Source organism: Ochotona princeps, chromosome X (genome assembly GCF_030435755.1).
Source record: "Ochotona princeps isolate mOchPri1 chromosome X, mOchPri1.hap1, whole genome shotgun sequence".
Classification (NCBI taxonomy): Eukaryota; Metazoa; Chordata; class Mammalia; order Lagomorpha; family Ochotonidae; genus Ochotona; species Ochotona princeps.
In genome coordinates this window covers 74,939,246-74,963,724 of record NC_080865.1, presented here as the reverse complement: position 1 = coordinate 74,963,724, position 24,479 = coordinate 74,939,246, and the positions used below count along the sequence as shown (strand labels likewise).

The following is a 24,479-nucleotide window of genomic DNA, read 5'->3' as shown; positions in this document are numbered from 1 at the left end:
TTAAATTATTTTATTTTGATAATCTTTACATAGTTGATTAGGGCACAAAGAGTCAAGGGCTACAGGAAAGAGGCTAAGACCATTGTTTCCACACTAATATCACCATTTTTTCCTGTATATGGAGTAAGGGGAGAGATAAAGCGAGAAGCCTTGCCCAGCCACCCACTCATCCCAGGTCCCCAATGTGGGGCATGCTCCGAGGATCCTGCTCAAGTGGTTTTGATAGTTCAACAGTTCTGAATTGCTGCCAATCTCGCTATTCCAAGTGCAATGAAATCTCTCCAGAATCCACTGGCTGACATAATTCACCTTAGTCTCCGTTTGCCTAGATTTTCACTGCCAACACTTGGCTGGGGTAGATATCGATTTGTTCCGTCCTCCGTCCTGTTGCAGTACCAGGTGTCCTCTGCAGGTTCCAATAGACTGCCATATTCTCCATGTGCACCTGGATATGCGGTCCACTGCTCCATCTTAGCCTCTGAGGAGGCTCAGCTTTGACACATGCACTCCACGGTTAGGCTGTGGAACTTGCACTTCTCTTCATGGTTGGGGTTCTGTGTCCAGCAGTTCAGTTGGAAGGATCCCAAAAGAAACTTCATCTGAGGTGATCACAGACCTAATTCTTGTGTGTGCGTGCCAATACAGGGCCAGGCACAGTCCATTGCTCAAATTGGCCTACACGCACACTGTTAGATGGATTGGTTCGTGTGGAAGACAGGGCTGGAAACAGAACTGACCTAACAATTGCAACCACCAACATGTGCAAAAGCTGATTGGGGCGACAGACTGTGCAGAAAGACTTCTCTGACTATGCCAGCCATGTCTTGTGTAATAGAGCAAAATGAATCCATGCTAACAAAATGATGAGTGTTGAAGAATCAGTCTTCCAGTAATGCCCACTTGTATGTAGGTTTGGGGGTGAACAGAGCATGATCCCAAATGTGTTAACTCCTGCACTGTGGCAGGTCTGGGGGCAGATGTGCGTATTGGCAGATGAGCCATTCAGTGAACCTCCACCCCACCCCACCCCACCCTCCAAAAATCTATTCCTTTTATGCTTTCTGTACAATAGACATGTTTCCACTCTTTGTCAATATGGTGTTATAATCATGTACATCATTGGCTTCCCACTAAACTGAGTTCTTTGGAGTTGGGGGAAGAGAGGGGCGGTGGGTGGTAAACAGGCTTTTCTGTGAGACTCCTGAGCTACAAGTTTCCCTGCTGAACTGAGTGAACTGAAATCCAAGTCCCAGAAACATATTTTAAAGTTACTGGACTGTCTGACTTTTTCTATACCACCAATGTTGCGGTACGCTTAAATAAGAGGCTGATGGAATTATAATTGCTTATGAAGGATTATATAACTGTAGTAAAATGGGGAAAATCTGTCAGGGGTGGAAGTTTGGGGGGAAATCCCAGGCTATACGAAATTGTAACACATAATTCAAAAATTGAAAATAAAAAATATATAAATATATCTAAAATATTTTTTTAAGTTATGGATATTTTCAATTCATTGATCAGGTTCTTTACACACACTCCCCCAGCAGTGGTCATGAATACCTCAGGAACTCCACACATTTTGCTTATAACTGCTGTTCACATTAAACAGTACTTCATGGGGATACAGGAATTCTGGGGTTAGTGCCCGGCCATGTTCTTAAGGCACTCTGCAGTTTTCTTGAGGGTTCTTTTGCAACTGTTATCCCCTCTGCAAGCCTAGAAATCCTCATGCACAGAGAACTTCTTCCTGACAGTTAAAAATTCTCTTCATCTTCCTAGGATCTCCAGGGAGTTGAATGAACACTATCTAGCCTTGATCTTTGGTTCCCTGGAGTCCCATATTGATTTAATTTGAGTGAGTGTTCTGCCTCCATGCCTTGATTTAGTGGCAGTCTTTAAGATTACAAGTTATCATTTGCCTTTCAAAAAATATTTGTATGGTCTCTGCGGCTCATTTGGAACTGAACACATATTACTATATACTGCTAACCACTTTGTGTACATCTCATCTACCCAAATAAGTTCCAGAAGATCCAAAACCATGTCCTTTATTGCTCCTCATCTCTCATTGTGACTCAGACAAAATTGGGCATGTTGTGCTTTCAGGATTTAAGAGCAGGCTCTTGATTGGGTGGGCGTGTCAGCTCTGCTACTGAGCACTCTATCACCATAGATGTATTTTTCAACCTCTCTGTGTCCCCACTTCTTTATATTTACCTCAAAGATTCATCATGGAGATTAAATGAGTGCAGCTAGATGCAAAGTATTTAGAACTTTGCAGGACACATAGTAAGCATTTCCCACACATTAGCCTTAAAGGTAAAGAGTAACAAAAGAATTCCTAATCTGCCCATATTTGATGGACTCTATGCTCCTTCTCTCTCCAAACTTTAATCTTGCCTTTCCGTGGTTCTCATTTCTGCATCTAGGTGCCCACTCTGATGATGGATACCCAGTTCTCTGAGTTCACACCAGACATCACTCCAATTATGCTGGCTGCCCACACCAACAACTATGAAATCATCAAGTTGCTTGTCCAGAAACGGGTCACAATCCCACGGCCCCACCAAATCCGCTGCAACTGTGTCGAGTGTGTATCCAGCTCAGAAGTAGATAGCCTGCGTCATTCCCGTTCCCGACTGAACATCTACAAGGCACTAGCAAGCCCCTCCCTCATTGCCTTATCAAGTGAGGACCCCATCCTAACGGCCTTCCGATTGGGCTGGGAGCTCAAGGAGCTCAGCAAAGTGGAGAATGAGTTCAAGGCTGAGTATGAGGAGCTTTCCCAGCAGTGCAAGCTCTTTGCCAAAGACTTGCTGGATCAAGCCCGGAGCTCCCGGGAGCTGGAAATCATCCTCAACCACAGAGATGACCACAGTGAAGAACTTGATCCTCAGAAGTACCATGATCTGGCTAAGCTGAAGGTGGCAATCAAGTACCACCAGAAAGAGGTAAGCTGAGCTCACCTCTGCTGTCTTGGTTTGGTTCAGATCTGCCAAGTAGTCTGGAGCCACAGAGCAAGAGGTGGCAGCTGTGGACAGATCAGACCTCTAACAGATGGCTCCACAGTCCTCTCAACAGTTCAGGTCATTTGTTCAAGGCACAGATTGCCTCCATAGAATTCATCATGGCTAGATACATAACCATGTGATGTTTTCCATGGGAAAACATTCATTTAACAAATGCTTAAAAACAATACTTGGTACTGGCATTGTAACTTACAGGGTTAAGCCACCTGAAACACTGGCATCCCATATGGGCACAGGTTTGACTCCTACTGCTTCACTTACAATCCAGTTCCCTGCTAATGTGTCTGGGGAAGCAGAGGAGGATGACCCAAGTGCTTGGGTCCTCCACAACCATGTGAGAGACCCAGAAAAAGTTCCTGGTTCCCAGCTTCACACAGACCTAGCTCTGGTCACTGTTGCCATTTGGGGAATGCACCAGTGGATAGATTTTTATTCTCTCTCCCTCGCTCTCCTTCTCTCTAATAAATTATTATTATTTTGAAATCACAAAGTTCTGAAGAACTTCTAGTAAAGGACCCATATACATGCAAAGTAATACAATAATGTTTTCAAAATATCTGCTTATTTATTTGAAAGGCAGAGTTACAGAGGAGAGAGAGAGAATCTTTCATCTGTTGCTTTATTCCCCAGATGAATGGAATGGCCAGGGCAGGGTGAGGGCCAAGCCAGGACCCTGGCTGGCACTCTATCCAGATCACCTATGTGAGTTCAGGGATCCTTTTTCTACTATTTTCCGAGGTGTATTAGCAGGAAGCCAGAAATGGAGCAAGCAGCCAAGAATTGAGTGGGGGCCCATATGGGATACAGGCATTGCAGGCAGCAGCTTAACCAGTGGTACTATAATAATTTTAAGCACTGTTCTAGGTGCTTGGAATATAGAAAACAGGCAGGTTATTATGTACATGATGGTTTTAATGAACATGTGGTTATAAACTAAGATAGATACCCTAAAGAAACAGTGTTCTCTGAGAATATATGGCAAAGGATTCTACCATATGTATTATGAGCGTGGGGTATGGGGACAGGGATCATGGATGACTTGTGGTCTGGATGCTGATCATTGCTAATGCAACCGAGTCCTTAGAAGACCTTAGCAAGATAAGCCTAAGAAAGATGGAGTCATAATTAAGATTTGTCATTCTATAGAAGGCTAAAGCAACAATTGCTGTGGTGTGACCTTCAAACTACTAGGGGCCATCTCTTTGAGAGTAGGCAGTTCAAGCAGATCACAAGAGAGGCTCTGCTTTCTAGCTTGGCGGGATTTACCATCTATCAGTGCTGCTCTATGGCATATATTTCCAAACAATTTGTGGGTGCCCCCTAGAAAGCCCAACTTCGCTCCTTAATGAGGCAGTACAGTGCCAATATAAAGAGCAAAGGCTATGAAACCAAAGCAACTGAGGATAGAATTCCAACCCATTAGCTCTAGGACCTGAGCAAAGTCATTGAAATCGTCAAGGTGATGGTTTGCTCATTTATGAAATGGAGATGGCTATACTCTCTCCACTTCACAGGGCTAATGTGCAAATAAATTAGAAAGGCTACTACTGTTGAATGCATGGCACAGGAAATGCTTTAATCTCCATTTCCATCTCTCTTATATGGTGCTTGGAGTCAGATTCAAACAGGTGAGCTAATAAGAGCTTGCCAGTTGAAGGGAAACCAGCAGTGCCATCTTTTCATGGGCTCTAAAGTATATCACAGGTGCATTCACTGAGTTCCTTTCGCCCAGAGAAAAAGAAAATTACAGCATTAAAGTGAGGCCATACTGGGTAATAGAGGCAACCCTCAAAGGTATTTAAAGAAAAAGAAAAAAAATACTAATCATTACCATGCAGATTGGAAGGGGTAATTAGGGGAGACAGTAAGTGGACAGACTCACCGCTGAGTCTCTTTATCATATCTTTACCATTTGTTCTCATTAAATTATTTCACTGAGCATGGGATTACTTAACCTTACTTTTCTTTCTTGAAAAATGGGGATAATAACAGGAATACTAACTTCCCTTAAAAAAGTAAATATGAAATACAATTTTAAAAGCTTATGCATAGCACAATAATGAGCATTCAATAGGCATTCAGCAAATAGTAGCTGATGTTGTTTTTCATATTCCTTGTTCCACAAACGCGATCATAATGTGTGGTCATATTCTGTGTATTAAATTAAATTAAAATCGATACAGCAAAGGCCCAAGCCCTCTTATATCCTCACCTCCCTCCTATTGCCCTCCCATTCATGTGTAGCATATTATTGTTAAATAGTCTGCTCTATGGTCTAATTGATTTGCCTGCACTTGGATATATGCACTATGAATTTGCAGTAATGATTTTTTTCACTTTTTCACTTTACATAAATGGCTACAATATCACAAGGGGGAAAAACAGCATTTTGCTCCCCAGAGTCACAACGGATAATGGGAACAGATGGTCTAACAATTTGATAAATAGATACGGCAGAATTCGACTGAGGTTGACAACCCTTGGACCCAGTGGACAGAAGAACCCCTTCACAATTTCAGGACCCTATTTTCCCTGAAAAGTGACAAAGCATTTTTCTTCAAACAGTGTCATTAATTTTATATTGATGAGTTAATTTCTATTTTGTGACCTGGCCCTTTCTATCCATACAATCTTGATTTGCCAATTTAAATTACTGCTCACTGAGAATAAAATCACACTCTCTACTGAACACTGTATGGAGGGGTGGGTATCTACTGAACAAGTGACTTACAGAATTCCTCCTGGGTTCTGCATTAACTGTCCTCCAGCTTTCAAAAAGTGTATCACTTCTCTTCTTTGTTTAAGTATTTGTGTCCTGTGTTCCTTGTTTTTTAATTTATTGGTACACTTACACAATATGCTACCAAATGTTCATACCATCTATTTTTCAGCTATAATTATACAAACCTAAATGAGCCAAGGAGTTATATTTCTTATTCCAACATTATTTCCAAGGTCAATTTTCTTTGTGTACATTAAAGTGGAAAGAATACTTTTTGTGGTTAAAAAACACAAATACGTAATATATAAAATTGACCATCTTAGCTATTTTGAGGTGTACAGTTCAGAGGCATAAGTACATTTACACTAAGCAGCTATCATCCAGAGGATGCATTTTTGAAAATGCACAATTTCAGAATTTCCATTTTCTTTCATTAGTGAGTCCATATGATTGGAGTTTCATATTTTGCAGACCAAATGACACTACTCCATGATGGAAATGAACACCCCTTAGGTAGTCAAAATTATGGATATTAAGCAGTAATACAGAAACAATATCAAAAGCACTATGTTAATGACAAGATCAGCACTTCTGTGCCTCATGTTATTTATTCATTGATCGTTTTAAATCAAATCAGTAGAAATCTAGTGTATCACAGATTGAACTGTTTCAATCAGAGCATGTCAACTCCAACATCAGGTTTGTAACAAAGATAGTGACTCTCAAGTTCAATGTAAATAGTCACAATTTCATGGAACCACATCAACTTAAATATGATTCAGTGTTTATTACCACAGCCAGAGGTTACAGAATGATTTGGGGGATTTATATATTTGTTAATGTTTATTACAAATGTAAGGTTACAGAACCATGTGGACCTCCGATTCAGCTTAGGATGGAGAGGGTTGGGGGAAGGTGTGTAAGATAAGTGTTTCAGTTTTCCCTCCTGTGTCCATGGTGGCAGGGAGGGGAGAAGAAAGTGCTCCTTGCTGTCAAGCTCCATCAGTGCCTAGGGACAGAGATGGTCATTTGAGGCCCTGATATGGGGAAGAATGTTCCAACAGTATTACTTGAATGGTCTTGTTTGTTCTGAGAAATTGTCAGCTTCATTTCACCAGAACTGTGAAATTCCAAGGCCTGTTGGCTGTTCTTGTCTACTTCAGTGTGCCTACAGACCTAGATGCTTGTTAGAGACTGGCCTGGAGTGTTGTTCAAACTTTCTTTCCACTTTTGATGAGGTACTTGAGTCTTCTGTTGGCTTAGATGTGATGACTGTCTTGGCTTTCGTGTTTATCTGGGTACACTCTCCAATCTTGCATCAGAGTCAGTAAGAGTCTGACTGAGTCCTGCAAGACCGAGTCTTGCAAAAGTCTGACTTAGTCGTGCAACATGTCCACCCTTGTACGAGAGTCATCAAGAGTTTGAAAGACTTGCAACATGTGCTCTGCCGTCGGACCACATACATATGTGATTTTACATGAGGTTGAGGATAGAGTGCAGCAGCCTAGTTGGAGAGCCCACTAAGAAACCCTAAATGGGTGGTCCTCAGGTCTTGCTCTTGTGTGCATCACATGGTGCAGGATCAGACTCAGTCTGCCCCTTCACCAGCCAATACATGTACCAGTGGGTGTAGTTGTTTGGTCAGTCTCACCCCCAGACCTGGCTCTCATGCAAACTGGAAGGTGTTACACCCTGGCCCAGCCCAGACCACCCACCTGAGACCCATACCTCACACACAATGGTGGCTACTGCAGCCTAGACCCACCCAGCCCACCCCCAGTTCTTGTTTCCACCAGGGGGTACTGTAACCTAACCACGGCAACCCCTACAAACCCCTACTATGCCCGCCTCCAGCCTCAGCTTTCACATGAACCAATGGATGCTGCAACATAGCAAGGGTGTAGGGTTTGTATATTTTCCTCCAGTTTTTTCCAAGATATATTATCTTTCCAAAGGCCATAGATTAAATTTGGCTTAATTAGCTTCTTTGCAAACTAAACCACACTGATTAGTAGGGCAAGCTCGAAAATTAAGATACAGCTTAAAGGCATCTCTTTAGGGATAGAAAATATGATTTGTAGTCATCAGACTCTGTAAATCCATGAATTTTGACTTAATTTCCAGTAAAAACTCTGTAATCCTTCCAAATTTGTGAATTAACTTTTTTGTTAAAAAAATCTGTGGTTCTGTTGAGTCTCAAATTAGTACAGTCTCTAATTTCTCTGTGTTCAAACCACAAATCCAGATTCAAGCTAAATATTTCTCACCTTCTTGCATACATAAGCAATGTCATTGTTTCAGGGTGTTTTTTGTAATTATAACTTCAATATGTTTGGACAGGAAACAATTCAATTGGCTACTTAAATTCTAAGAATTCAGCAGAGTACAAGAAATGCATTCCCAAAGTCTAAGAAAGCATACCAAATTAGTCTGTTTAATAAATATTCACAATTTAACCTTTTTAAATTAAATTTCATTTTTTTAAAAGTGCAGATTACAGACACCTGTGGGTTATGAATAGGAATGGAGAGGGTTCGGAAGAGAAAAGATGGGTGAGAAAAGTGTTTCCGAATTCTCTCCTAAATCTGCTGTGCGGCCAGACTACACATTTGCCAGAGAACAGTAGTGGTGACATGATGCTGCCTTGACGACCCAGTGGAGGGAAGAATGCGAGTGAGGGAGGTGTGACTCTCAACTCTTGACCCTAGCTGCCTAGTTTTCCCATTTCATTGTCTCATGTAATGGCTTCTTCTTACAATCCAGAGATCTTGCATTCAGTGTCCAAGGCTGTGTCCCCTACATCATCTTGCCTGCTCTGAGAAGTTGTTGGCTTCATTGGACAAGAGGTAACATATTCCATCTATCTCTGCACAGGCTCTTCATTGTTCCCTCTGTGTAAATTCTTTTTTTTCTTTTTCTCTATTTAATTTTATGATACAATTCCATAGGCTCTGGCATTTCCCTTAACCCCTCCCCAAATTGTCTCCCCCCAACTGATTTCCCCCATATTATTATAATAGTATAATCCTTCATAAGCAGTCATAAGCCCATCATCCTGTTATTTAAGCGTGTCTTGATCTGTGTATAAATTCTAAGGCCTATTAGCTGTCCGTGACGACCTCAGACAGAGCATCCAGAGACTTGGGAACTTGCTGTAGAAGTTGGTCTGAAGAGTTGATCAACTACTCATCTTTCCAGCCTTTGAGGAAGTACTTGAGGTCTTAGGTTGGATCAGAAGAATAGGGATTCTTAATTTTCATGCACATCTGTGTATGTTCTTCACCTTTGGATAAGAGTCAGCAGCAGGGGTGGCCCAACCATGCAACATGTGCTCTCAGGCTGGACCACATGTCAATAGGCTTTGTTCCCCGAAATAGGGAATCCTGTCAAACTGAAGCAATCATGAGATTCAAGCAGCCCGCCCCTGACTCTCACATGGAACAACATGTGCAGTGGCATAACCCAGCCCTTGCTCTTGTACCAGTGTGTGCAACAGCCTGGCCAGGCCTGACCCCAGCCTCAGCTCTGGCAGGCAATAACAGGTGCAGCATCCTGGCTCGGAAAGACCTTCCAGCCTCCTGTACCTGGCCTGCACCTAGGCCTGACTCTTCTGTGTGGTGGTGGGTACAATCTAATATTTCAATCAAGTGAAACATGTACAGTGCTTAAGGCCACAAACATAAAAAGGTAAAGCCCTTTATTATTTATTGTATCATATTGCACAACACATACTCTTGATCACCAATTTCTGAAGTTAAAACTCTTCTCAATTAGGACATGATTAAAGTAGCAAATGAACCTTTACTATGAACACAAATAAATGAGCAAAATCTAACTTATCTTTTCATTAACTCCTCTTGTCTGTGTTGGTCAAAAATCCTCAAATTCCCTGAAGGCATATGGTTTATATGACACTAACACATCAAGAAGAAAAACATTAACATCTTAACTGGGTCCCAGGATCTAATGGGCCACTTCCATTTTGATGGATACATGTTTGGAGCCCCTAAACAAGTTGGAGACATTTCTTAGAATATTTTTTCAAGATGGTCTTCTGATCCTGAAGAAAACAGTAAGAGAATGAATAAAGAAAGAATTATCTTCTAGGATCATAATTATTCAGAGAGAAACTTCTAAATAGCAATGAGATAACTAAGTTTTTAAAAAGGAAAAACTGTCTTGTTTTGCACTCGATTCTACGCTTGCTAGCCAGCTAGATAATGGGATTCTATTTTCAATGACAGGTCCTCAGTGTCCATAACCCAGAATAAATCAGAGCCAGTATATCAAGTCTCCAACCTCCTAGGCACATTAACAGGGAACTGGATCAGAAGCAGAGCAGCCATGACTCAAACTGGCACTCTGTTATGGGGATGCTAGTGTTGTAAGCCACTACACCACAACGCCAATGCCTATTTTTTCTTTTGTTAGGGATTTTACAGTGGTTGAATAATTGGTGATTTATGAGCTTTCTGGGGGTTATATAGCTGGAATCAAAACAAGTTTTAAATATGGATTATAGAAAAAATTTTTAAAAAATAAAAAAACAAAGAAATAGAGACTGTAGAGTATGACCCCTGAAAAAAAAATAGTAATCAAGAATAATCACTATCTCTAGTCCATTAAGACAAGGCTTTCAGCAGAAAACCACAGTTCACAGCTTGATGTAAAAAAAAACTGAAATTGAGTTGAATCATGATGGGTTAGTAATATTTTCAGTTATATAATCCCCTCAGGAATAAAATCTCAGCCTTAAGAGGAATATGATTCATTATTTCCTAAAAGGCTTTTTCATCATTTTTTCTCATTATTATTCCTACTAGAACTCAAATCAACATCCCCAAAAGAATTTAATTTGGCGAAAAATTAAGCTCTGACAAAAAGAACTGTAACTTTGACATGAAGTACAATAAGGAAATTCTCACATCCTAAAAAAACAGGTGTAAAACTTGGATAATCTTTACACACCCAATAAATTTTCACGGTACTCATATACACATTTTTTCAGATATTCTTGTTAATTCTGATGTTGTATAATCTGTCCTATTATCTGTGAAAACTGTGTTATTTCATCTATTCCCTATTACTATTGAGAGTAATCAGAAAAATTATATAACCTTCATCTTAGAAGTGAGAAAGGACTGAGTTCTGAGATTTGTTCAAGATCATCTAGAAAAGCCAGAAGTAGAACTCCAGACTTCTGACAGAACACTGTCTTCACATGTACTCTGCTACCTTCTGTTGAGTGAGTTCCTTTATGCAGTTTGATATCTTCCAAGTTCAAAATCAGGGAATTTAAGATGACCACAAGTTCTTTGCTTTAAGAATGAAAGTTTAATAGTTAAAATCTCTTAAAAGGTAAAATGATTTGAACTGACAACCAATAAGGATTATAAAACATTGTAATATAAAAACAGGCGGTAAATATCACACATAACAAAGCACAGGTACCGACACGCATTGGGATAGATTTGTACCACCTGATTCACTGCTACCTCCATGCCCATTTCCTTAGGTTTTTAAGGTCATTATGCTTGTCACAGAGTGGTAAGCCTCTCTCATTTCCACGCCATGTGAGAACTGGCTTCAACAGAGATCTCAAGAAGATTCAGATAAGGAACTGGCAAAGGAATCTAGCTTATACAATAAGGTAGTTTGTCTCTTCCTAATTGAGCTTTCAGGCACACAGCAAATGTCAATTGTCAATCGTTTTTTTTCTATCAACATCTTAGATTTAGCTAATTTTCATAAGACAAAAAACAGGGCTTGGGTCATAGGCTTCCCTTCTCTGTATCATGGCTTTTCACCATAAACTGTGGCATAAAATTTGTCTTGCTCTCCTGAAAACACCTTCCTGACAAGCCCTTATTTCTAAGTATTTTCTTATTCCTTAAATTCATTCCCAGTCAGTATGAACTGCTTCTAGTTATAATTCATACGGCAAACACACTTAGTACAACAATTCATTATGTAGAGAGGTTTACATCTAAACAAGGCTTAAATATACAAAATCACACACCCAGAGCAGACACTGAAATAGAACTCATTGATTCCTGAGGTGCCATTGCAATATAAGCTTTCCAGATGACTTAGGTAAACAAGAAGCTAGCCAGTTCCACATATTATGAGGTTAAAGGAGCTGCCAGCCTTCACACTTAAGGACCATCTAAACAATTGGTTGTTTAAGAGACTAGTTCAAATCTTTCTCTTGGGCAAGCTCTGTAGTAGGTTCACATGCCTCTCTTGATGTATTTTGATGACTGGTTGGAATCAGTATGGTAATCTGCGTTCTCTCATGAGAGACTGAGGATCTTCACAAGATCACACTAATCTATAGTGGAATTGCTATAATATCCACATCCTAGAGTTCTGCTATTAATGTCAACATACTCACTATGTCATTCTACAGGATAGTCTCTTTTTAATTTCTCATTATATTATAGTGTAGTATAAATGGGGCCCAAGATGTGATAATAACTCTTCTCATTTCTTCACTCCTTTGCTAGGTGAGATAGTTCTCTTCTTTGCTATTGTTTACTTTTGGCATTAGAAATTCCAGCAGAAGAATTAGTACAGGGGGGAAAAAACCCTTAACCCTAAAATCAAAGCTTTTTGAACAAACCAAAAGGAGAAACCAGCATTTACACACAAAGCAGAAACAATCATTTAACTGGAAATTGATTAAGTCTTTTTCTATAAACCATTAGTAATGAAAGTGTACAGAAGTAGGAAAAACTCATTACTGTTGTACAGAACAATCAAAATAATACTTGAAATGGGAACGATCAGCTCTCATATGCTGGTGGGGGAAAGCTGAGTCTAGCTTCTCTCTAAATCATCATTTATAACAAACATTATAGCTTCGTTTAAGCCCTCTATGTCTACCATGGAATCATCATCATCAAACATTACGTTTTCACCTTCCTTTACTGACAGTATCGGTTCCAGGTCTCCGAGCTTAGAGAGATCTGGAAGGGAATCATTCCCAGAAGGAACTGAAACAGCTAGTTCCTGTTGTGTACTAACATTTTGTGCTGTATCAACATGTAGGTATGACTGCATGATCAACCGTATAATCTCTTTAGCAATTTTTAAGATCTTAATTACACAAGCAATAATTTCATCAATCAGCTCAGAGAGTGATGGAACTTTCATGCCCAGTGCTCTTCTCTATGGATGAATTATTTAAAACTGTAGACAGTGGACTCTAGGTTACAATGGATTTAGGACAGTTAACAGTAGTTCTCTCGTTGGTTTAGATGAGGAATGAGGATGTTCATACAAGTATGATGGCGATCAAGTATAGAAAAAAGCCAGTGTAGTACTACAATGGCTTTTGATGATGATGTTGAATCTCCCACAAAATTTATATATGATCTTCTTGTTTGTGCTAGAGAAATTAGCAAGGCAGATCTGATAACAGAAAAGAAAATATAAAAATTAGTATCCTGGAGTCTTTATCCAGCCTACAGGTTCCATTTAAAGTTGCCCATAAGATTAAAGGAATATCTATAGCGACTTCTCATTTTGAGATGCCTATGAAATATAGTCCTACTATTTCCTCTAATTTCTTCTTAATGTTTTTATTTATAAAAGAAACAAATTTCATGTAAGTCATATATATAGTTTTAGGAGCATAATGATACTTCTCACCCTATTACCTCCCCATTCCACCCTCCCTCCTTATTTTTAATTTTTACAATAACATACTTTTAATTTTCTTTATATATAATTGCAAACTTAAATCTATATGAAATAAGAAATTCAACAAGTAATTAGTAGAAAAATCTCATTCCTCTGCATTTCTTAAGGTCCTCCTCTGACTAAGGGCTTTGAGAATAAAGTGAGCAGGTGTAGTTTGTCCATCTCTAACATCTCTGTTGAATCTAGAAACGAAGTCTTCTTTATCAGTATCTTTGTCTCATTGCCATTTATATCAAGCATTACTAAATTTTTTAAAAATAATTATACTTATTTTTATTGGAAAGTCAGATATACAGAGAGTAGGAGAGACAGAAAGGAAGATCTTCCATCCAATGATTCACTCCCCAAGTGGCCACAATGGCCAAAGCTGAGCCAATATGAAACCAGGAGCCAGGAGCCAGGAGCCTCTTCTGGGTCTCCCATGCGGGTGCAGAGTCCCAAGGCTTTGGGCCATCCTCAGCTTATTTCCCAGGACACAAGCAGGGAACCAGATGGGAAGCGGGGCTGCCGGGATGAGAACTGGCACCCATATGGGATCCTGGCATGTGCAAGGCGAAGACTTTAGCCTCTAGGCCATCACAGCGGGCCCACATGACTAGATTCTTTCTGCGTTTTTAGAAATCCATGCATTACAGTTTCCAGTTGCCCTACAGTCAGTGAGTGTGGTAAGTACAGATCCCACCCTCTTTCTTCAAACTTTCAACTTCAGTTATGAAATTAGTTCCTTGCTCATTTCCAATTATTACCAATCTTCCAACATTGTCTAAAACCATGAGTGTACTATTTTCATTTGTCTTATGGGCTGTGTAAATCCTCAAGTATATATTTCTGTAAAGCAATATTCCTTCTTTCAAAATCTAAGGATTAGCCCAATAGTTGACACATTTTTGTAATTTACCACTTCATAGCCCCCCTTAAATGAGTTTGCTAAGGACACAAGATTTTAGTAATTTAACTTGTCTTATATTGCTTATTCACTTGTTTGATTCAGGTTTTTTGTGTTTTTTTTTTCACTCTTTCTCCTCTCTTTCCCTACTACAGCCATATCCTTATGCCCTGAGGTTCCACAGGCCTGCTGATATCTTAAGGAGAAAGCTGAAACATAGAATTTGAAAGGCTGCCAGGTCTACATTAATTTCAGAGAGCCTGTCTTATCACTCTCTTATTCTAAGTAAATAAATCTGTCTTTCCATTCTGGTACATGTACCACATGAACTGCTAAATTCATTTCATCAATTTCCTTTTCATATCTCCCTTTGATAGTTGTTTTCCCACCAAAGCCCATTATAAATAAATACCTTTGGCCAACTGTTTTTGAGCCATACATCCACATTGAATTTCTTGGTACCAATTCTCTAACTTTGGCTGATTCGCTTCCTGCAGCCTCAGTCAAGTTTTCCCTGATGGAAAATCTTAGGAAGTAGTACTATCTCACTCTTTTAGGATACCATCAAGTCTAGGATTGGCCATTTTTCAGAAGTTCTGCCCATAGTGGGCCCCAGCAAGCCTCAGGATTCACCTCTAGCTGAAAGGATTGTAACTCCTTTCTATGTTGACAGGAGTACAGCAAATCACCAGCCACTTGGGCCACACTCAGTTACACACTATCTCCAATTAGCGTTTAAGCCCTGTTAGACCACTTCAGGTTTTGGGCCAGAATCCCATGAGCAGACAAGGTTTTTGCTCTGCCATTAAGGGTCACAACCATGATGAATAGAAAGTACAATCTTGGTTGGAGACTATTTTCCATGTGAAAAAAGGAGACAGTGTATCCCAAAGGCATAACAGTTGCCTTATTAACAGAGATCAAAAGATTTCTGTTATTTGATTAGAGACACAGCACCTAGTGGTAGAAATATGGAAAGAAATCAGAAAAAGGAAATTGATATTAAGGGTAGAATATGTATCAGTGTATCAGAAGAAAACCACAAAAAAACCCCTCTGTGTTAAATATGGTTAATGAGCACCATCACATTTTTAAAGGAAAGAATAGCCTATCATGGGACCAACCAAAGCTTCAAGAGAGTGGCAGAAACATATTCACAAACCCTGTCTAACCTTTGACTCCTCATCTCCTAGTTTTCCCTGTCAACTTCTCTATCTCTATCTAGTACTCTTATTCTTTCTCTTGTTCAGTATGCCTCTAGTTATGAAATTGTTTTTTTATTCTCTTTCACCCTCCCTGCATCTCTACCTTCCTCAGTCCTTACCCACTATCTTTTCTTCCATCTCTCTTGATAAATTGGGAAAAACAGAAATACTATAAACTGTATGCTAGTTATGAAGGTAGAGATTATATAGTCTAAACAAAAAAATGTATAGATGTAAAAATACTTAATAGTTCATTCTCTTTTAACACAAATGTAGTTACTTATTACTTTATGTAGCCATTGACTCATTTTGTTCTGCAGCATTGTGAGTTTGATGGGAAGAAACATCCTGATGCAGCGTTAACTCTATTGATCCTTGTGTTAGCTAGTCCACAATTCCCATTTTCGAATTGTAAGCTAGGATCCAAAGGTGAATGGATGGAAAGATGGATGTTGAGAAAGCATTAAGTACTGAAATATTAAGAAACAAAATATAGTATCTGCTTATTCTGTTATAGTAACTATGAAAACAACCAACCTCAGTACCTTAGTTTGCCTAATGGACTTTCAGTTGGTTTGCACCTAGGGTGTTTGTATAAGATGTTGCCTCTGCCTAGAATTCCTATTCCTCAGCAAAGACTGTTTGTCATTCTAGTCTCAGCTTAAATATCACCTCCTCAGATTTCTTCTCCCCCAACCCTAACAACAGCCCCACGTGGTCTCTTTCCTATACACTGAAGCTTTGTGTTACAGTACCTATAACTGGCTCATATTTTGTGTTTACCTTTTTCATCTCCCCTCGCATACATATAGACTAAAATGAAGTATGATGAAATTAGGAAACTCATCTGGCTTTGTTAATGCTATAGCATCAAAACACAAAAGAATGCCTGACAAAATGAAGGAGGGTTAGGAGGAAAGGAACAAGCAATAGTTAAATTTCACTCATTTTTAGCTCATTAATTTAGTAAGTATTATCAAGTTTCAACCATGTATGAAGGTAATGGAGTAAAAAAAGGAGCAAACTCACTAAAATATATGGTTAATAAAATGAATAAACAACCACAGACTAAGAAAAATCATTCACGGGCCAGTGTGGTGTGGCGTACAGGCTAATCCTCTCCTGCAAGGACTGGCATCCCATATCAACACCAGTCCATGTCCTGGCTGTTCGGCTTCTGATCCAGCTCTCTGCTTATGCCCTGGGAAAGCAGCAGCAGATGGCTCAAGTCTTGGGATCCTGCACCCATAAGAGAGACGTGGAAGAAGCTATTGGCTCCAGGCTTCAGAGCAGCCCAGCTCTGGCCATGGTGGTCATTTGGGGAGTGAACCAGTAAATGGAAGATTTCTGTGTCTTCCTCTCTAATTCTTTCAAGTAAAATAAATAAACCTTTTTTTAAAAAAAAAACTATATTATTATAATAAAATAGGGGAAATCAGTGAGAGAAGAGGGAAGAAGAAATCTCTGAGCCTTTCGAATCTCATCATAAAGCAAATTTTAATTAACTAAAAAAATGAGTACTAGAGAAAATAAGTAACCTGTCCAAGTCATACATACTTAAAGTCAGCCCAGGTCTAGATTCTAAAATCCTATGAATGCCAGAAGGTACAAATGCCAGTGCCTACATGGAGTAAATATGCCTTAGTAAGACCAGAGCTGACATGTCATTTTCTAAACAGGAATAGAACTGAGTGTGACTAAGAAACAGGGATAGGGAGAACTGTATAAGTGCCCTAGGGAATCTCCATTACCACGGACAGGGTGATATTTACAGAATGCTGTCCATTATCTGCCATAGCCCTGACCAACTGAATTTTCCCAAATGGTCATAAATTACTCACCTATAATAGAGCAAAGGTGGATGGGAAAGCTAAAATTCTGCTTATTCAGTTTCTGCACTTCTACTTTCAAATAGGATGTGAAGGTTCCTGCCACACACACAAAAAAAATACAAAACAAAATCAAAATCAAGAGGTTTGATTTTATATTTGCAAGCTGCGGAGCTATAAATTTCATAGTGAAGAATCCTTCCGAAGTGAACTAAAAATCACAGTCACTTTTTCTTCCCTGTAGCATTAGCTAACTCTAGACATATGTTGGAAATGGGGCTCGGTCCTAAGGCAGAGGAACTCCACTGGGGAAATGAGAAAGCTGTATACCTTCCAACAATTACAAGAGACTAACAATGTATTGGGAAATTGAGAAGACCGAAATGCAAGGGCTAGTTTTTCTCACCTGTAGTTAGTTGAGCTCTTGGCTGGCACTTGGGCAAGAAGGATGAAATGAAATCTCCTGGAGTCTCCAAGCACTTTCTGGGCAAATTCTCACCAGAAGGTGAGCAACTGCCACAAACACCACACTGGTTTCCACCTTCAAAAGCTCCCTAGAATTTGAAGTTAAAGGAATTTAAGGGAGGTTAATGAACCAATAAGATCAAAACCACTCCCAAGAGGCACTTTGGGCAAAGTGGCTCTAAAACATATAAAGACATACAAAGATCCAATATAACCATACACCCTAAAGAAGAATAAAATTGGAAGGCATATACTAGTAGTGCTGCAGCTACAGAAATCAATATAACAAAGTACTGGTACCAAGACAAATAAATCAACCGAAACATAATCTTACCTCAAAACAGATACCAGAATAATAATAATTTGAATAATTTAAAAAAGTAAACGAGTAACTAAAGTCCTCGCCTTGCATGCACCAGGATCCCATATGGGCACCGGTTCGTGTCCTGGTGGCCCCACTTCCCATCCAGCTCCCCTACTTGTGGCCTGGGAAAGCAGTGGAGGATGGCCCAAAGTCTTGGGACCCTGCATCTGCGTGGGAGACCCGGAAGAAGCTCCGGGCTCCTGTCTTCGGATTGGCTCAGCTTTGGCCATTGCAGCCACTTGGGGAGTGAGTCAGTATACAAAAGATCTTTTTCTCTGTCTCTCCTTTTCTCTGTAAATCTGCCTTTCTAATAAAAAATAAATCTTCTTAAAAAGGATAATAGAAATAAATATAAAAGCAATAAAGCTTCTAGGTAAATAGAGAATCTTTCTGATTTTTGGTAGGCAAATATTTCTTACAGGACACAAATATTTCTTACAGGACACAAATATTTCTTGGGCCCAGTGCAATGGCTGAATTGGCTAATCTCCCTTTGAAGCAGCAGGATCCCAGATTGGTGCCTGGTTTGTGTCCTAGCTGCTGCACTTCCCATACAGCTCCCTGCTTACAGCCTGGAAAAGCAGTGGAGGATGACACAAAGCCTTGAGACTCTGCACTGCATGGGAGACCCAGAGGAAGCTCCTGGCTTCTGATTAGCTCAGCTCAGGCCATTGCAGCCATCTGGGGAGTGAACTCGTAGATGTAAGCTCTTCCTCTCTATCTCTCCTTCTCTCTGTAAAATCTGCCTTTCCATTAAAAAGAAATAAATCTTTTAAAAGATAGTTCTTAAAAGACACAAAAACATTGTAAGAGAAAATGCTTGTAAGTAAAATTTCATCAATGATGAACTTTTGTAGGGCCAAAGTTGTGGTGTGGTGAGTTAAGCAGCCATCTTCAATGTTTGTGTCCCTTATGGGCATCATGTAGTGTTCCAGATGTTCCACTGCCAATTCAGCTTCCACTAAAACTCCTTAGAAAGCAGTGGTAGATGGCTGAAGCGGGCAGGCTCATGCCACCTGTATGAGTGACCTAAATGAAGTTCCTACCTCCCGGCTGTGGCCTGACCCAGCCCTGGCCATTGCAGAGAACAGGGGAATGAACCAGCGGGTGAAAGATCTTTCTTATTAATCCCCATAATTCTGACATAAACAAATAAATACATCCTTTAAAAAAACACCTTTTGCTTTTCAATCTATTTAAGACAAATGAAAATCTCAAGCATAAGTTGGGAAAAAAAGTATTCATATGCCACAAAGGGCTTATATCCATCCCATACATTTTTAAATTCCAATGAAACAATGTGAAAAAACACAAGATTTTTTAATATAAAAATAGTTCAGGGCCCGGTGGCATGGCCTAGCGGCTAAAGTCCTCGCCTTGAACGCCCCGGGATCCCATATGGGCGCCGGTTCTAATCCCGGCAGCTCCACTTCCCATCCAGCTCCCTGCTTGTGGCCTGGGAAAGCAGTTGAGGACGGCCCAAAGCTTTGGGACCCTGCACCCGCGTGGGAGACCTGGAAGAGGTTCCAGGTTCCTGGTTTCGGATCGGCGCGCACCGGCCCGTTGTGGATCACTTGGGGAGTGAATCATCGGATGGAAGATCTTCCTCTCTGTCTCTCCTCCTCTCTGTATATCCGGCTTTCCAATAATAATAAATCTTTAAAAAAAATAGTTCAAGTGGCACTTCACAGAAGAGAATATCCAAATGATCTACAAATTAATGAACAGGTATTTATCATTATTACTCATTAGGGATACAGATTACTACCACAATGAAAAATGCAAAAACCCCACAAGGAGAAAATTGAAAAGACCAGTAACAACAAGCAGTGAGAACATAGAGTATATATTGTGAGTAACATGCAGTGTTAACTGACACAACTACTTTGAAAAACTATTTGGCAGCATCTTCTAAAACTAAACATACTGCTACAACATGTCCCCACAATTATGCTCCTAAATATATAACCCAAATACAACAGTGTATATATATATCCCAAAATACATGCACAGGAATATTGAGAAAAACAAGATGCTTAAAAGCACAATACAGGAGCTTGTACTGTGGTGTACAAGGCCAAAGCCTCACCATTAGCACCAGCATGCCATAGGGGCACTGGGTCAGGTCCCTGCTGCTCGGCTTCTGGTCCAGCTCCCTGCTTACGGTTTGGGAAAGCAGTGGAAGATGATTCAAATCCTTAGGACCCTGCACCTATGTAGGAGACTCGGAAGAAGTTCCTAGCTCCTAGCTTAGACCAGCTCCACTCCAGCCATGTTGGCCATTTTGGGAGTGAACCATACAAGAGCTCTCCCTTGGTCTCTCCTGGAAGGAGGCAGATGAGGACTGATATAGTTGGGTCCCTGATCCTAGGACAGAGTTTCTGATCCGTGGCCTTATTCTGGCATAGCCCCCAGCTTGTTGTGGCCATTTGAGGAATGAACCAACAAATGGAAGTGGTCTCTCTCTCTCTCTCTCTTTCTCTCTCTCTCTCTCTCTTTTTCAAATAAATATCTTAGAAAAAAGAATGAAGAATGAATGTAAAGGGAAGAGTCCCATGACATGTGTGGCTCTCTACTTCACACGAGTGTTAAAGCCAGAGGCTCTTAGTGCTAGACAGAGGTTTCTAAAATTGTTATTTGTTTGTTGCTTTGAATCTTTCAAAGCAACAGAAAGGGTAACAGCAATAGAAAGAAAAGGGAGGAAGAGAAAGAGAGAGAGAGATCTTTCTGGCACACTGCTCCAAATGGCTACAATCCCCAGGGGGCGGAAATGCCATCCAGATCTCCCACGAGAGTGGCAAGATACAAACTCTTGAATCATCATCTGTTGCCTCCAAGGCCTATTTGTAGAAGGCTGGACCAAAAGCAAACAGCTTAACCTGCAATGCCACAATGCCCACCCCAGAGTTTATTATTAACACAAAATGAAATAATTCAAATCTTATATGTAGCACAGAAAGTTGTAGCAGTGACTATGCTACCCATATGATAATTAGGAATCTTTAGCCACTTTAGATTTTAGCTGGTCTCTCTTATACACACACACACTTTTGTCAACACAGCTAATCAAATCAAAAGCCACTATGATGTAAACTAGTGTAACCATTTCAGAAAAAAAGTAGAGATTTTTCAGAAATCTGAAAATAGACCCATGATATGATTCAGCCATCCCACTCCTAGAAATGTAATTAAATGAAATGAAATCAGCATATGAGAGAGTTATCTGTACCCCTATGTTTATAGCAGCTCAATTCATAACAGCTAAGATGTGGAATAAACACAAATATCCATCAACTGATAACTGGATAAAGAAACTTACACACACACACACACATACACATGAATACTACTCAGCCCTGAAAAAAGAAACTCTTGTCTTTTGCAACTAAATGGATGCGATTGGAAACCATTATGCTAAGTGTAATAAGCCAATCCCCAAAAGACAAATCCCATCTTTTCCCTGATCTATGGTAGCTAATACACAGTGTACAAAAAATATAATCTATATGAATGAGATTGACATTTGGGGAGTTGATTATTGTTTACAGCCTGTGTCTACTATACTCCTGAGAAATAATAGGTTGTAGGTTTAGATTTTTTTAAATTTCCTATATGTTGTATGTTTACCTAATGGGGGTATTAAGCCTGTGATTGTGAAATAAAATGAGAATATGCCATTGTAAAACTTAGGGGAAAAAAAAGAAGGAAGCTGGGTAGGGGTGGTGAATAGGAGCAGGAGGGAGGGAGGGCAGGCTGCAAAGTGTCATTCGTGCTCCTAAATCTGTATTGTGAAATATGAGAAATTTGTTTAAATTTTTAAAAGCCATTCTTTTTCTTTATGCTCAAAATCCTACCCTGCTATTTTGTGATGTTTCTAACTGGAAAACTGGCACTAAGTGTCTAACTGTGGGGCGCAGACGGAGCAAAGGAATCCAAATCCTCTGGGCCCATGTTCGCAGTTGATAAGCTCCTCTGCATCAAGCAAGGTAAATTAGTTCAGATCCAAGGAGACCAGAGGCAGTTGTGTGGGAGAGAAGCAAATGTGCCTTCGGAGAGTAGAGGTGCCAATTTCCGATTTGCAAACAGAAGACTTCTGTCATGATGCTCCCTTCCTTGGTGCTGTTGTACCATTTAGATACATGCATTTCAATATAGACTTAACAACCCTCATCTTACATACATAACTTCCCATTGCCCTCCTCACTCCTGAGGAACCAGCCAGAGGATCTTGCCCTAAAGGGCAAATTTGACCATTTTCACACAGCAGAATCAGATCTAGGTGAAGACAATGAGCAAAGCAACAGGATTTACCCTTTACACTTCGCTTTTTTAAAAAGCTACAAGTCTTTGCCTTAAAAAAAAAAAAACTATGTGCAATAAGGCATCTTCCTGTTATAGGATCTGACATTTAAAATCTCATGAACCATCTTTAATGTATCAAGAAAGGAAGGAAAGAATTGTGCAGCTGAGGAGCTAAACATGTCCCTTTCTTGAAAATATATGAGAAATTCAAAACAGAAACTGAAAAAAGGAGGGGGGAGTAGGAAATGTCCTTATGGTCAATTTAAACAAAACTCTGCTGAATTTCTTTCCTCCTCCAGATTTGCTCATTGTTGTAGAAAGAATCACACAGACTCTTTCTACCCTTCAGAAAAATACTCAGTCATGGGGAAAAACAATCACTTCTGATTCTTTTCCTAGACAGACACACAGTTGCCTAAAAACATTGTTCCAACAGGAGGAGAACCAGCCCATCTTGACCCTGCTAGGACTCTATACACGCTCCCCCTTGAAGCATGGCTACTCTGGAAGCCTTCAGGCTCTCAGAGAGTCTGCAAAGAGCTACAATGTTTCTATAAACATTCTTGGTTTTCAGATGTTACCAAGGCAGAAGCCATCCTTGTCTCATGGCAAGGTAAGCCATGACTTGCAGCACCCTTTGGCAATCCGTATGAGTGCCAGTTTGTATCCCTGCTGCTGTGCTTCTGATCCAGCTGCCTGCTAATGCACTGGGAAATAGCAGATGACGCCTCGAGGATTTGAGCCCATGCATGTGGGAGATGTGCAAGGGGTGCTTGGCTCTTGGCTTTCAGCCTGGCTCAGATCTGGCTGTTGCAGTCATTTGGAGAATAAACCAGCAGACTAAAGATTTACTCTTCTTAAAAAAAATTTTTTTAAGATTTATTTATTTTTGTTTGAAAATTAGATTTTACAGAAAGAAGGAGAAATATCTTCCATCCACTGGTTCACTCCCCAAATGGCTAGAACAGCCGGAGCTGAGCTGTTCCAAAGCTAGGAGCCAGGAGCTTCTTCAGAGCCTCCCACACAGGGATAGGAGCCCAAGGATCTGAGTCATTCTCTACCGCTTTCCCAGGCCATAAGCAGGGAACTGGATGGGAAGTGGAGCAGCCAGGACATGATCCAGGAACCCATATGGGATGCCTGTGCTTGCAGGCAGAGGATTAGAGAGGATAATTGTGTTATGACCCAAACATTCTCTCTCCCTCCCCCTCCTACTTTCTCTCCCTCCTCTGGTAATCTGGCCAGGGTAGACATTGTAGCACACTGGATTAAGCCACCACTTGGGGTGCCTGCATTCTATAGCAGAGAGCCAGTTTGAGTCCCAGCAGCTACCAATCCAACCTTCCTTCTACTAACGTGCTTGGGAAGGCCCCTGTCACCCATGTGGGAGATCTGGATAGAGTTCCTGGCTCAGGCCAGTCTCCCCAGGCACTGTGGCATTACGAAGTGAAACAGCTCGCAATGATGGACATATGACTATTTATGAAGAACTATGGTATAGTAATAAAAAAGGGGAACTCGGTGAAATGGAAAAGGGACTTGGGGAAGGGGGAAGAGAAATCCCAGGGCCTATGGAACTGTATCATAAAATGATAATAATTTTTAAAAAGAAGTAAAAAAAAAACAAGAAGTGAAACAGCAGATGTAGGATCTCTCTCTCAGGCACATGCTCTCTCTCTCACCCTCCAATTTATTTATTCAAATCAATCCATCTTTTTTTAAAGATTTATTTATTTTTATTACAAAGTCAGATATAGAGAGAAGAGAAGAGACAGAGAGGAAGATCTTCCATCTGCTGATTCACTCCCCAAGTGACTGCAATGACTGGAGCTGCGCTGATTCGAAGCCAGGAGCCTGGAGCCTTTTCTGGGTCTCCCACATGAATGCAGGGGGTCCCAAGGCCTTGGGACATCCTTGACTGCTTTCACAGGCCACAAGCAGGGAGCTGGATGGGAAATGGTGCCACTGGG

At 40.4% G+C, this 24,479-nt stretch overlaps 2 protein-coding genes across 2 annotated transcripts in view; one reads left to right on the top strand and one right to left on the bottom strand.

The window, feature by feature from the left end:
* The window catches only part of TRPC5 (transient receptor potential cation channel subfamily C member 5), a 286,027-nt gene that overhangs the window by 183,416 nt on the left and 78,132 nt on the right, over positions 1–24,479 (top strand). The window contains exon 3 of the mRNA XM_004590202.4: positions 2,433–2,954. Coding sequence (XP_004590259.2) covers positions 2,433–2,954 — 522 coding nt within the window. The remainder of the gene's footprint in view (positions 1–2,432; positions 2,955–24,479) is intronic.
* LOC118760481 (putative uncharacterized protein TRPC5OS homolog) lies at positions 12,563–13,012 on the bottom strand. Its single transcript, XM_036497892.2, has one exon. It carries the CDS (start codon positions 12,907–12,909, stop codon positions 12,574–12,576), a length of 336 nt encoding a protein of 111 aa, XP_036353785.1. The 5' UTR covers positions 12,910–13,012; the 3' UTR covers positions 12,563–12,573.

Bases quoted from the DNA above. Each gene is read 5' to 3' on its own strand.
- LOC118760481 (XM_036497892.2), bottom strand. From the start codon at position 12,909: ATGAAAGTTCCATCACTCTCTGAGCTGATTGATGAAATTATTGCTTGT.